The sequence below is a fragment of the Melopsittacus undulatus genome, chromosome 12 (assembly GCF_012275295.1).
Source record: "Melopsittacus undulatus isolate bMelUnd1 chromosome 12, bMelUnd1.mat.Z, whole genome shotgun sequence".
Taxonomy (NCBI): Eukaryota; Metazoa; Chordata; class Aves; order Psittaciformes; family Psittaculidae; genus Melopsittacus; species Melopsittacus undulatus.
Window position 1 is genome coordinate 3,865,710 of NC_047538.1, and position 14,495 is coordinate 3,880,204.

General features: G+C 47.0%; 1 protein-coding gene across 2 annotated transcripts in view; it reads left to right on the plus strand.

Annotated features, from left to right (window-relative positions):
- ZBTB40 (zinc finger and BTB domain containing 40) overlaps nucleotides 1-14,495 on the plus strand; it is a 39,328-nt gene that overhangs the window by 15,461 nt on the left and 9,372 nt on the right. For both annotated transcript variants that reach the window (XM_031044286.2, XM_013127634.3), the window contains exons 6-12: nucleotides 2,539-2,731; nucleotides 5,110-5,243; nucleotides 6,644-6,812; nucleotides 11,499-11,906; nucleotides 12,373-12,579; nucleotides 13,487-13,651; nucleotides 14,071-14,285. In XM_031044286.2, the coding sequence (XP_030900146.2) occupies nucleotides 2,539-2,731; nucleotides 5,110-5,243; nucleotides 6,644-6,812; nucleotides 11,499-11,906; nucleotides 12,373-12,579; nucleotides 13,487-13,651; nucleotides 14,071-14,285 (1,491 nt within the window). The remainder of the gene's footprint in view (nucleotides 1-2,538; nucleotides 2,732-5,109; nucleotides 5,244-6,643; nucleotides 6,813-11,498; nucleotides 11,907-12,372; nucleotides 12,580-13,486; nucleotides 13,652-14,070; nucleotides 14,286-14,495) is intronic.

A 14,495-nucleotide genomic window follows, 5' to 3' on the forward strand; every position in this document is an offset into this window, starting at 1 on the left:
ATGTAGTTCTCCAAGGGTTCCTAAAGATGAGGCTTTCCTTTCTCTTCTCACACTAGCTACACGTTTATTAAGGAAGACAAGGGAGTTTTAAGTGTAATAGCCTTTTCTCTAGACAACTGGGTTCTTCCTGTACCTGGCCCAAGCTGTGCATGGAGCAAGTCTGATTTTCTTTGCTGGAAAACCAGTACATGATCTGTTGTGAAGCCTCTTTGTAAAACCTTGGGGTTTGGGGGAGATTTTACCTAGTATTTGTGGTTTTAGAGCGCTTAACTTTGTGGCTTTATCAGTGTTTCTGTAGTGTGGGGAGGTAGGGTGGAGGATTTGGGGGATGGCTTGGATGCAGATTATCACTTAAAATGAATAAACTTGGATACAAAGGAAGAGCAGGTAGCCTCTCACACATGGTGTCCCATGGCTTAAATTGTTGCAGAATTCAGAGCGACCAGTCCACAGAGTAGATGGTAGGAACATTCATCCTTCCCTTCTGTCCAGGCTCTGTTCTAGGAGGATGTGGGTATTTTGAGCTGTGTGCTTTCCCTCCCCTTTGGCTCCAGTGTCTATAGGAGCTTGATGCTCAAACCAAACTGCTTCAGAGCTGGGACAGAGAATCCCAGAATCATGGAATGGTTTGGGTTGGAAGGGATCTCGAAGATCAAGGACCTTAAAGATCAAGATCTGGAAGTCCTGCTGCAGGCAGAATGTGGGGATGTTTTTGGACTGTCCCACCTACTGGTGTCAAACTAAGTCTTGAAGTGCCAGCGCTGCCTCTCCCACTGCCATGGCCATCACTTCTGCATCTGTTGACACTAGCCTGAGAGTAGTGGTAAGTTACAACATGAGCATCCCCAAAAGGATGCTGCTTTTGTACCTGGTTTTGTGTTGAGGACTTCAGACTGAGTGATCCAGAGTCAGCTCAGTGAGAATTAGATGGGAGGATATGTCAACAGGTTCACTAACAGAGTTTTGGCTACAAAAGGACAGCTCTTTAGAAATGAGAGAAACTAATTAGTGAGATCAGGTGGTGGTGAGTGCACAGGAGGAGCTGTTGGATTAGTTTCTTTTATGTTAAAGGTAGGAGAACTGTCTGAAGTTTGCAGCCTGAGCAAGGGAGAAGAATTTGTACGAGAGGTCACAGACCTGAGTGAATGGATAACTCAAGGAAGAGCATTAGGATCTACAAGGAATGGCTGAAATGTCCAATAGGCAGAGAAATGTACTTTAGAGGTATGAAGAGAGGCTTGTGGCACATCAGACATGACAGCAACAGGCATCCAACTAAAGAGAAAGAATATACGAGAGGAGATGCCCTGTAAACTCACAGCTAAGCCTAGTGCCCACTAGAGAAACACACAAACAGGCATTTCCTGCAGCTGAAGTGAGATCACAGCTCAAGACAGGAAGAACTGACACATGTGGCTGTGAGACTGACAGCAAGGTTTATTCCTGTGTTTTCCAAGTTGAGTAGTCCCTACCATTGATGGCCAAGACAGAGATGTAAAAGCAGTTGTTTAGGCAGTCAGCTCTGTGTGTGCACAGGAATGTGTGTTGGGACAGCTGAGAGGGCACTGTAAGTACAAAAAAATAGGATAAAATGCAGAAAAAAATGTTCAAATTGCTTCTGCCTGACCTGGAACCTGCATTTGATGAGAGAAAATGTTTGGGTTTTTTTCTGCCTCAGTTTTGAGCAGAGCATTTGAATTTCATGTGAGGAAATTGTTCAACTAGAGGAAGTAGTGATGCTCAAAAAGGATAAATGTTACTGGGAGTAAACTACAGATTGTGCTGAGGGCGAGACAGACAGAATGGAGCAAGGTTACTAGTGGGATTCTTGGCACTTAGTATTAACACTAATGTTATTGACACAAAAATAACCCAACCTTGCTTAGGAGAGCTTGCTGAGGAGCAAAACCAGCATCTTTTGTCCACACAGAGGAGGATCTGCAAGAGGGAGAAGAATTACATGGCCAGACAACTAAGTAGTGAGAATTGACTGTCATGGTAGTATAAAGTGAAGGGTCTGTATTCAGATGTGGTAACGAGAACTAAGAATTAAGACCTCATGAGAAGTTTCTGTGTGCAAGTCCAGTTTTGTTCAAAGAAAGTGAACTCATGTTGAAACAGAGACATCTGCAGAAAAACTGGGGAGACAAGGGAAAAGACTGCCAATTGACCAAGTATTTGCTGCCAGTGTTGAAGGAAATGCTGTTTTCACCCCATCTTTAAGTCTCTTTTTGTTTCCTTTTGAAAAGAAACAGAAGTGGATTGTCAGCCACTTCCAATAGCTAGACTTAGCAGAAGAACCCAGCAGGGTAGTTTTCAGGGTGACACATGTCAGATATACGTGGGATGTGCTTAGATGTTCCTGTAGCTAGGACCTCATGACACCTCCCAGTTAATCAGAATAGGGGAAGAAGTGAGTATGGATTTACTGCAATCGTGTGTACTGTGACACTGTTCCTGTTTCTGTGATCTCTGTTCAGACCCAAGAGTTTGTAGGAAGCTCTCACAAACAGGTTCTTGGCTGTTTCTTTCCTGCAGGTGGTTTTGGATTGCTGTGGAGGCAGCTCTCAAAGGGAAGCTGTGGACAATCTCCTCAGGAAGGTGGATGAAGAGAAAACCTTAAAAGTGGAAAGTTTGGTCAAACTTCTTGGGGCTGTGAAAGCATCATTCCCTGGTCTCCACGTTCTGCTAGACAACTTGGTGGCGACAGCAAATGTCTCTGATGGCAAAGGTATGGGTATACTAAGCTTCAGAACCTGGGGACTTGGTTCAGGGAGTTGCCAGGAAGGTTGCGTGCTTGTCTGGACTTCAGCATGCTCTTATAGCCTTGCTTTCATCTAAGGGGATGGGTTGGCTATTATATTAAAACAAAAATGGTCTGGGAGCCCTGGGGTAGGAGCACTATGCCAGGAAGAAGGCCCCAGCTTTGCAGTGTAATGAGCAGTGTGGGGCAGGAGCCTGTTGTCTCCTTCCTTTTGGTTTGACACTGATAGGGCAGAAACTAGGATGTCAGCTCTGGAAAACAGGAGAACTGTTCCCTCCAGTGTCAAACTAACTTTCGGTTTCAAGTCACTTAAAAGCAGCAGCATGAGTCTCCATATTAAACAGAACCATTTCCACAGAAGAAATGCTTTGCAGGTTGAACGTATCTTTACCAAACTCTGGTCCATTGGTGACTTTGTAGTACTTGGTGGCTTTGATAGCAAATACCTAAAAATTCCCCAAAGTCAGTCTTGACATTAAATACAGACACTGTCTTAGCTGTCCTTGTGAATTCCTTGTGATTGAGGGAGATTGTGGGGCTGAGATTAGTTGGGCTGAGCTCCTGTCCTCGATCCAGGTTGCATTTCTGCACAGTGTGGTTGCTGACTCGTGGTCTCGTGTGGAGCAGAATGTGGTGATGGGAACCCCACACATATTGTCTCCATTAGACATAGTTATCTTGGACAGTCAGTGCCCTCCTGTTTTGGTGGGGGTGTATTGTTTGTTGCCTATCCGTGGTGGGTCAGGGGCTCCTGAGATGCATAGTGGGACAGCTTTCCAAGTTCTGGGTTTAGGCACATCCCTGAGCAATTCCAAGAGAGAGGCGCAAATTTCACCAGCTCTGAAGTCACATAAAAATTAAGAACTAAATTAACATGCAGTGAAATGTAAATGAGTGTTTAATAGAAAGCAAAACTGTGCTCATAATGCTGATAATTTCCTCTGTAGCAAACGTTCCCGACAGGCAGTTTGCGTTGTCATTTGTTAAGCACGATTGCTTTCTTAAAACACCAGGCTCCCAACATGGTTAATTATCTAGTGGTAATACCCAATGCAAGGAGGAGCATTCCTTAATTACATAGAGCTGAATCTCCTCAAATTGCAGCTTGAACAAACAGAAGCACAAATATTTCTTATCGTGAAAATGAGGAGGGAGGGAATGATTTGAGCCACTGGTGGCATCTTTTGATGTCCTGTGCTGTCCTGCTAGCAGCAAGGAGGACGTCTTGACAGTGGCACAGGGTGTGCTCTGGTGGTGGAGCTGAGAGCACTTCCCTGACAACTGAAATTTAGGTAATGAAATCAGAAACATTCTGATGGGAGAAGAGAGGAAATAGTTTTCATTTGTAAATCATCCTCTGATCCCTGTGGAGCACATCCAAGTCATACCTAAACCCTATGGAACTCAAGTGCTTAATGAGTTTCCTTTAGCTCTGCTGGGGAGTAACTCATGTCTCCAAGAAATCTTTGGATTTCAGGGAGTTTTTTCCATATTGGCTTAAAATCTTGCATTGATAAGTCCCAGAGCCTGCCACTACCTCCTTCCCCATCCTAGAGAGCTTTTTCTTACCCAACACTGTGTGTCTTCTAGGTCCCAAGCCTGTTTTCATCAGGCTGTCTGTATTCAGTTGCTGTGCTGTGTGAACAGTCGATGGTTCTGTTTGGTACTGACCCAAAATGATGAAAAGACCTAAACACACACAGAAAACATGCACAGATGTCTTGGATGAACTGCAGATTTTTGGTTTGGTTTCTTCTATAAAAGTGTAACTATGCATCTTCTGCAATTTAGTAACTCCAACAGGGAAACGAATCCTTTTCAGATTCATCTATTTGGCAATTTCCAGTTTTATTTCTTGAATAGGTGACAAGTACAATTGTGTCTTACTTTTGGTACATGGTGTATATACCTCACCCGTGCTTCCTGTTATCCTGTATAAACACTGTTCCCCTTACATGAATTCTGCAAAAGTCAGAGTGGATTCTCTATAACCGGGGGAAGGGGGGGGAGAAGAAATCCTGAGCCTCAGGAGACCCATGCCTGCTTCTTGAGGTTGTCACTGTCTCTTTCAGCAGCATGCCTTGGAAAACCTGATTTTTCTCACCCAAGGTTGGACAAGCAATGAGAAGTGAGCTCTGCGAGGGTTTTATGTTAGATGACAGTGCTGCATTTAGTATAACCAAAGCTTGCCTGCAGTCGTTTGCTGTTTCCTATGCCCTAAAGGAGTCATTCCTGCTGTTAACTGCTCAGCTTCAGGAGTGGGCAGGACAAAGCTAAGCAAAGTTTAGGACTTCGGGTTCTCCCTGGGGTTTGTGGTTTTAAATACATTTACTTTTCATTCTCAGTGGCCAACAGTGAGAGCACAGCCATTGAGATCATCCTGCGGCACAGCAAGCTGATCTCAGAGGTCATCCAGAAGAGAGGGGACCTGGAGGGCTTGGCTCCAGGGGAAGCAGGACTCACTGAAGCAGTAAAAGAGGTACAAGGAGATGCTGGCGTGGTTCAGAGTTCAAAGGGTGGGTGGACAGGCCCCTGTGCGCACTCAAATCAAGGGACATTACTTAGGTTGTGGAAGCCATCCAATGTTGGAGGTGTCCTTTTGCTGCAGTGAGAGTGTGTTGGGTTGTTATATAAACCCTGTGGGAGTTTTTGGGTAAAAGGAATTGCCAGTGAGATTCTCAGTTTGTGAAATTGGGGGATGTTCAAACACAGCAAAACTGTTTCAGCTCTGCAGAGGTGCTAAGGGAAAGCAGAGCTGCCAGGGAGTGGGTGTCTATTTCAGTTGGCTATTCCAGGATCTGTGAGAATGAAACGCTCCTAGAAAGTGCTCTGAGGATGCCATGATTATGTAGCACCCCAGAGTGCTTTGCCTCTTTTCCCTTTGACAAGGAAAATGGGCTATGTTGGTAAGGAGCTAGCCTTTTCCACCTAGCAGTCTCTGGTTGCTCATTCCTGCTCTAGTAGCTGCTGTTGGAGATCTGGATGGGTATGATACAAATGGGCATGCACACATCCTTGCCTTGGGTCTCCTTGCAGTGCCTGGCTGAAGCAGGCTTGGATTTGGAAGGAAAAGCCCAGAGAGAGGAGAGAGCTGTGTATGAAGCTCAGGTTTATGAGTTAGGGAAGCTTGTAATGCTGTAAGGGATTGAGGAGCTGCTCTTTCCATAGGGTGGTGGGTTTCATAAAATAGGGTTGGAAAGGACCTTAAGGTCATCCAGTTGACCTGGGGCATGGGCATGGGCCCATGGGCAGGGACACCTCACACTAAACCATGGCACCCAAGGCTCTGTCCAACCTGTCCTTGAGCACTGCCAGGGATGGAGCATTCACAACCTCCCTGGGCAACCCATTCCTCACCACCCTCACAGTAAAGAACTTCCGCCTCTTATCCAATCTAAGCCTCCCCTGTTTCAGTTTGAACCCGTTACCCCTTGTCCTCTCACTACAGTCCCTAATGAAGAGTTCCTCTCCAGCATCCCTAAAGGCCCCCTTCAGATACTGGAAGGCTGCTATGATGTCTCCACGCAGCTTCTCTTCTCCAGGCTGAACAGATCCAGTGTTCTCAGGCTGTCTTCATACGAGAGGTGCTTCAGTCCCCTGATCTTCCTCATGGCCTCCTCTGGACTTGTTCAGTGAGCTCATAACAAAACAGGGTGTGAAAATTTCATTTGTTGTAACTTTCTGTAATCCCAAAATTCCCTCAGCTCATGCACATGCATCAGTTTAGGGCAAAGACCTGTATGGAAAGGGGTTTCATTTCTGGTTTCTCAAAGTAGGTTCCCAGCAGCAGAGATGAAACAAAGAGGATATGCCCCCATCCCGACCTTTCACAGCCCAAAATCTCTATCATGTGATGTTTTCTTCTTCTTACTTCTCCAGCTGCTGACTATGTCTGCTCAGAAGGAAAGTGCAGAGGCCACCTTGAAAGCAGCCCGGAGCACAGCCCAGGAGAAGTCTGTCCTGGCCCTCAAGATCTGTCAGCTGCTCTGCAATGTCCACGAGTCCTTCCCAGACCTGCAGCCAGTGATGCAGGAGCTGGGGCATGTGGGTAAGTAAAGCACGAGTTTTTGTCCTTCTGTGATCTTTTAGACATGGTTATAGAGGTCATGGGCAGTTTGATAGTGGACCTCAGTGTCCTTCTTGTCATTTCACAGAACTACCCCTGGCCAGATGTTGGGGTTGTAATTGCAGGACGATTCATAGGGGTGACCCCTTGGATCCAAGCACTGGGAAGTGCTTTTCTCCTGCTGACAAAATGCATCATATTAATGTTTTGTACTTTACAAGGGTTGTGGAGACCATGACTGAGCACATACTGGTATTCCTTACCTGCATTTACATTTCCATGCTCTGCAGGCATTTAAGCCACTTACCTATGTAATTTGTATCTATATTGGCTTATTTTGCAGAATTATTATCCTTAAGCTGCGGGGTTTCTTTTGCTCTTCCTGTTGGATCTGTGTGAGTTTGGGCTTGTGTTGCAATCCTTTGATTTCACATGTGTATGTCTAGATAGTTTGGGCTTGTAATACAATCCCTTGACTTCATATGTGTATATGTAGATACTTCACAGGCTCATTGCAGAAAGGTGACATCAGGGCGTGCTTGTCTTGTGCAAAGATGGTGCAGTTTGTAGTCCCAGACTGTTTTCTGTGTTAACTTTCTTATAGTGCCTTAATTTGATCTTACTATATATACACTTTACAGAGCAAATGATCCCCTGGGAGGGTCCCATAGCAGTGGGGGAATGTTACATTCTGTACTAGTTTGGCAAAGGGATGAACAAAACATACACAGAGAGCAATTTGGTGAGCTTCAGAAAACAAATGCATGGCAGTAACCATGTGTGAAACCCTGCCCTGAGCTGTGGGATGCTTTCAGCAGAGCCAAATTATATCTGTGCATCTGACATTTGAATGCAGAATGCTTAACAGAATAATTTGGTGCCTTAATGAAAAAGATAACAGAGGGCCAGGAAGCTAAGTGCAGGTTTGCATTCTCTTGAAAAGGATGCAAATGGGACTTGCTTATTCTGTTTGTTCACAGATATTTTTATGGTATTGTATTTCCCAGTGTATCCAGATTCTTTGGGATGCAGAGTCCACTGGGATGTACATGGTGGGATTTTTTTATCCAAGCACAGGCACTTGTTCAGTCCATCCCTATTTACTTGTGGTGCCGGAGTTTCTTACCTGACAGAAATACTGTCAGATTGGTAGGTAGGTAGAGCAAGCAGATTGTTGTTAACATCCCATCTTTTCTTAGGGATTGAAGGTTTGATTTGCTTTGTCTGAACGTTTGGGTCAAGTCCATGACTGGTCTGTATGAATGAATATGAGCCTTGTGGCTTTGACACTTGCCATCATTTCAGGTTTGACAGTGACAGGCAAAGCCAATGTTCCCTGTGTGCTGGGAAGGGACAGAGGGTGACCTGCCCCTAGGATACTCTCAAGGTCTGTTGGCTTGCCTGTGCTCTTGGGTAATGAGGGAATGTTTTTAGGGTGGTAGATGGGACTGGGTGACTGGGAGCAGTGCATGTAGAGAAGAAACCAAGGATGTGTGTTACTGCCCTAGCTGTAGGTCTCAAAAGATGGTAGCACATATTCTGCTCCCCTTTCTTGACTCAGTGACCTTTGTGGTCTCCCTGAGAGATATCCTACACTGTACATCCAGTATTCATGGCCAGTTTAGGACTAGGTCCTCTCTTCTAACTCCAGCAGGAGCTGCCACCATTCCAGCTGGCTTTTTCACCGTGTCATGACTCTGATGAGGAATTCCAGAGAAAAGGCGATTCCTTCTTATCTGCCATTCCTTCTCTGTCTCCTTCTGATGCTGCAGGCACTTGTCCCACTCCCCTTGACCCTTTCTGGCTATGGGACGTGCCAGGGCTGTTTTCCTGGTGATTGTAGAGGAGCTAAGCCAAGCAGAGTTGCACATGCCTGTGAACGTGCAGCCCACCTTAGCTTCTGGCCACCTTGCAGTGCTCAGCAGCTGGGGAGTCAGCTACATTGCTCTGGCAGATGCCTGTGTCTCTGGCACCAATATCAAAGAGAGCAGACTGCTGTTACTAAGTGTCTTTGCAGGGCTTCAAGCCAAGGTTGAGATGAAATCAAGCAAGGAGCAATATCAAAAACAAAAGCCCTGGAAAAATGGTATTTACTTGGCAAAAATATGTGTTCTGTATGAAGTATCTAGAGGAAAATTGCCAGTTACTGGCCCCTTTTTGGCATCCTACAGATCTTTACAGTGAGCTTCCATACCTTAATTTCTAGGTCAGTCTCCTTAGCTCTGATATTGCTGCTTACCAGACCTAATTGTTGCAGGTGGCTTAATGGATCAATAACCATGTGGCTCTTGGCATGAGCTATGAATGATAACTGTGGGCCTCATGTTTGAGGGCTGTGAGCTTCCACCTGAAACAGGGATCTTACATTTCTGAAGAGCATACATGCTGTTCACAGTTTGCATTTCCACTTGAAAGCAACAGTTCTTACATCTCTACTATGCAAAACCCAAAAAGGGGTGAGCTGAAGCACTTGGAAAGCACAGAGCATCCCTGTGGAGGAAACTGCCTACACCCATCCCCAGCCACACTCACCATTATCAAAGTACTGGGTTGGTTTCTTTGGTGAAGGTACAATGTGAAATCTGTTAACTTCTCCTTGGGTTCCTTCAGTAACCAGAGCATTTCCCTGTTGGCAGCTGGTGCATGTAAGGATGAGTCTTGGTTCTTCCAGCTAACTCCATAACCTCCTCTCTAGCCACCTGCTTTCCAGGTCTCCATATAGTCACTTCTTGAGAGATGATGTTTGCCAAGATATGTCTCACTTTCAAATCTCAGGGATGTGAAGAACTCCAGCAGAAAGTTAGCACTTCACTTAGGCTGGAGTCAGCCTCTGGAATCATTAAATTGGAGGGTCTGCAAGCAAAATGCCATTCTTTCCTGTAAAAGGTATGCATTAGAAGCCACCAGGAACATTGGATGACCTTTGGGATGTAAAGGGATAGGTGGAATTTTCTTCCAGCTTAAGCTGAAGAGGTGGGAGATGGGATGATCACACACCAAGAGATCTTCTGTTTCTGGAGTCCTTCAGGGAGGGTAGAGCAGCCACCAGGGTTACAGACTCTGAAGGCCACTTACAAAAGAGAAAGAGAACTTGGTGTGAAATACACCATAATCAACAGTAAGGTTTTCTTCATGTGATCTGCTTCAGCTTTCCTTTCAAAATGATTCCCTGGGAGTAGTAGCATCCCCCTGAAGATGGAGACCTGTTCCTGGAGCTCCTTTGCGCATTTCCCCATGAAGGTGGACTCGAGTTGAGAGCTGCCCCTGCTTTTATACCATTACAGTCCTGTGCTGTTGTCCAGTCTAAGGGTTCATAATCCTGAACAACATTTTCACATGCATAAGAGCAGTAGGACCTTGAGGTAGCTCTTGGTGCACTGGGGTCTGTGGCAAAACTCTGTTTCATCTGCCTCAGAATACACCCCTGCTGCCATGGCACTGCTAGACGTTTCCAGTGTTGGTTTCCTTCGTACTGATCTCTTCATCCACATCCATCCTGCCCAGCAAGATGACTCTTTTTGATGTTTAACATTTCTGGGGGGTTTAAAGATACTTCTTCACTTGGGTCAGAAAAACTGGCAGTGTTAGTTGTAGGGAATGTGGGAAGAGACCTTAGAGGTGAAAGGTGTGTGTTGCTATCTTCACAGCACAAGACAGATTGGAAACCTGTTATCCAGTCTGGTTTTATCCCTTGATGTGTTTACAGGTTGGTGTGTCATTACCACTTGAAGTATTAAGATTTCCAAGTCTGTTGGACTGTGTAACGTGGCTTTTACTTGGCTGGAAATCAGGGGCAGTAGCACTGTGCAGGCAGGACACTTTGCTGAGCTCTTCCCATAGTGAGGAAGGCAGAAATGGAGTTTTACAGGCTTAATTTCCTGTGTGTTGGCAAAAGGAGAAGTCTGCACTGGTTTCCATGGCCACGCTGTTGCATGGTTCTCATTACAGCAAAGAAGCCAAATATATCTGTTTGTATTTTGATTCCTTCCATACGTACATTCCCTGTGGATCTTTTCTGTAGATTGAGATCCTAGGTGAATTTTCCAGCTTTTGCTTTTTGAGATGATGCTGTTACAGGGACTCAGGAAAGCGTTAGGCTCTGTAAGAAATTAATGTCATGAGTGATTTCAGATACCTCAGGGCCCTAACTTGAAGACTCAGAAGGGTTTGTAGCAAGATTATCTATTCTCTTTCTAAGAGCCTGTGTTTGGGAAGTCTTCCTGGGAGTTCTTGAGGTTAATGGCTAGATATCCAATCTCTGTGGCAGACTTAGTATCATACCTGAGGCTCAAACCTTCAGACATTTAAGCACCCCTGTAACTTCATGTTAGGAGGCTGATGCTTGGAAACAACAGTTGTTGGTGTTTGAGGAGCAAACTCTTTGGAAAATTTGGCTCTTTCCACCTCATCCAGCCCCTGGTATTGTGGATGAAGACGTTCAAGGACCAGGGATGTGATTTCATGCATTGTACCATGCATGGCTGTGGCCACTTTGGGCAGAGGCATGCACCACTGCTGTGATGGGGGCATGTCAGTATGTCTGATAGGTGTCTGTTATTGCTGTGCAGGCACAACTGTCAGTGTAGGAGCATTCAGGAGATAGAAGACCAAAGGGCTGCTGCCCAGTCCTGCTGGTCACCACCAAAACAGGACTTGCTATTCCCATAGGTCTCTTGACTGAGGGAAGTGGGGAGAAGCCTGGGATTAGGAAGTGGAAGGTGAACAGTAAATCCCAAGTGGAAGCTCTGGACAAAGATGAGGACAAGGCAGGAGGCACTGGTGCCAAAGAACCGAAGGAACCCCATGAAAAACCTTCTTCCAAGAAGAGTTTTGTCTGCAAAGCCTGTGATAAGACCTTCCATTTCTACTGCCGCCTGAAGGTGCACATGAAACGCTGTCGGGTGGCCAGAGGGAAGCAAATCCAGTGTAAGGAGTGCAGCGAGGTCAAACCGACGAAGAAGGAGCTGGAGAAGCATCAGCTGGAGGTCCACGGTGTGGTGGGGGTGGTCAAGAAGAAGAAGAAGCGGCTCCCTGTGACCTGTGACATCTGTGGCCGAGAGTTTGCTCATGCCTCAGGTAGGGTTGATGGGAGCCAGGGGCATTTGGATGGAAGCCTGGGCAACATAGTAAAGAGATAGCTGGAAACCTCCTCCTGCTCCCTGGGCTCTGTGAGTGTCATGTGTGAGAAATGCAGCTTGGCTCATTTCTCCTGCCCCACTGAGCACAACCGCTTTCTGATTAGCTCTTCCTTAATTGGTTTTCCACATGGCTCATCAAGGAAAAGTGGGGCTACTGGCACATTTAAAAGCCTCCAGAAATAATCAAGCTGTTCCAGCCCTGTGGCTGGTTTAGCTGGATGAGTAAGAGGAGCTGAGTCTCTTTCCCTCCCTGTGGCAGCTCATGATATCCTGGGGGACCCCTGGTGTCACGGGTGGGCTGATGGACCTCCAGGCTGGGTGGAGTGGTGCCTTTGCAGCAGGGGCAGGCAGGGCTGGCCCTGTGTCCCACCAGTGCCATCTCAGCATCCTGCTTGCCTCCACAGGGATGCAGTACCACAAGCTGACGGAGCACTTCGATGAGAAGCCCTTCTCCTGCAAGGAATGTGGGGCCAAGTTTGCAGCCAACTCCACGCTGAAGAACCACCTGCGGCTGCACACCGGGGACCGGCCCTTCATGTGCAAGCACTGCCTGATGACCTTCATGCAGGCCTCAGCCCTTGCCTACCACACCAAGAAGAAACACGCTGAGGGTGAGCCTTCCCCATGGAACCCAGCCATGGTCTTAGCTTGCTCCATCCACGCCCTTGTGCCCTGTTGCTCCATCTGTCTCCGGGCTGCTTCTCCATCCTTTGGGCAGCCCTGGGCAGCAGGCTGCTCCCAGATCTCCTTCACCTGCATGATTTTGCTTGCAGTGCCTCATTCTGCCTTTCCCCCATCCCCTTCTCTGTAGCATCCAAATAGCTACCCAGTATGCTCTTCATTAAGAGGATCTTCCTCTTCCTTCCTTGTTTTCCTCCTGAGTAACTCCTCTCTGTTCCCTTACTCCTGCAATGCCTCCTCCTCCCTCTGATTAACTTTCTTTCTCCTGTCCCTCCCTCTGGCTGAATTTCACACAGCTCTTCACACCAGTGCTTCTCCTGTCCCCACACTCAGTCCCATGCACCACTGATGCTTAGTCATGCCTCTTCCAGCTCATGGGCACAGAGGATGCATTGCTGGTGTTTGTGATAAATACACTTGGGTGTCTTTTCCCACTGTTGCTCAAGTGTGATGCAGCTGGGCAATTTTGAACATGAGGCCCTTAGTGACATGGTTTAGTGGTGGACTTGGCAGTCCTGGGGGAGCAGTTGGACTTGATGATCTTAAAGGTCTTTTCTAGTCTAAACGATTCTGAGACACACCAGGGTGTACTACCTCTAGAAATGTGTAGTACCCCCAGATACTTAAGGTCTGTAGTAATTTAACACTCTCTGTGCAGCTGTGGTCTTCCCCAGCACCTCTAAGACCTTTTTGACCCTGTGCTGAGATGCTCTGGCTACCTCAGGAGAGCCACGTTGTCCACTTTATCATCTCTTCCCTCTCCCTTTGAAATTAGGCATAGTCCAGAGAGAGCTCCTGTCCTGTCAGGTGCAGGCTCTCACCCTGGTGTCACTGCAGGGAAGATGTACGCCTGCCAGTACTGCGATGCTGTGTTCGCCCAGTCCATCGAGCTGTCCCGCCACGTCCGCACGCACACTGGGGACAAGCCCTACGTTTGCCGGGAATGTGGGAAAGGCTTTCGCCAGGCCAATGGGCTCTCCATCCACCTCCGGACCTTCCACAGTGAGTGTGGCCAATGGCCTTCCTGGATTGGGCAAACCAGCCTGCAGGGTCATGGCAGACCCATCTGTGCCATTGAGGGCTTATGCAGGTGTCATGGTGCCTGCAGGCTGGCTGCGTGTCTTGTGATGGGATTTTTTTTCCTCCCAAGAAAAGCAAGAAAATGTAGTGTTTTGTTGGTGTGAGTAGGGTTATCCCAAAAAAATGGGAGGAATGGCTTCCAGCAAGGTGCTGCCAATGCACCCTGGGAAGTTGTAGGTGAGCGGGCGCAGCAACATCTCTATGCAAAGTGTTAGTGTTCATTTGGGAAGTAACAAGGATTTCTTCCCTTTTTCTTTCCTCCCTCTGTGAATTCCTCTCTTAATTCTTTTCATCTTTATTTCTTTGCCCCCTGTGTTTTCTGTTGTGTCTCTGGGTGGCAGACATCGAAGATCCCTATGACTGCAAGAAGTGTCGGATGAGCTTTGCCACCCTGCAGGAGCACCGCAAGCACATCCATGAAGCCCACTCTCGGGAATACCACCCCTGCCCGACCTGCTCCAAAGTCTTCAGTGCCCCATCACTCCTGGAGCGCCACATGGTGACCCACGTTGGGGGAAAGCCCTTTAGCTGTGAGATCTGTGATAAAGCTTACCAGGTGAGCAAGGCAGCAAGGGTTTGGTCTTGTGCGCTGGAGGCTGCCATTGCCTGTTCCTGCACCAGGCTGTGGCCATGCAGGCAACATGCAGCAGTTTGGGGTCTGCAGAGGGAAAGATTGCACAGAGGAGGCAAAGTCCATAGGGAAAGGTAGGTCCACAGAATCAACTATGTTGGAAAAGACCTTCAAGGATCATAAAGTCCAGCCTTT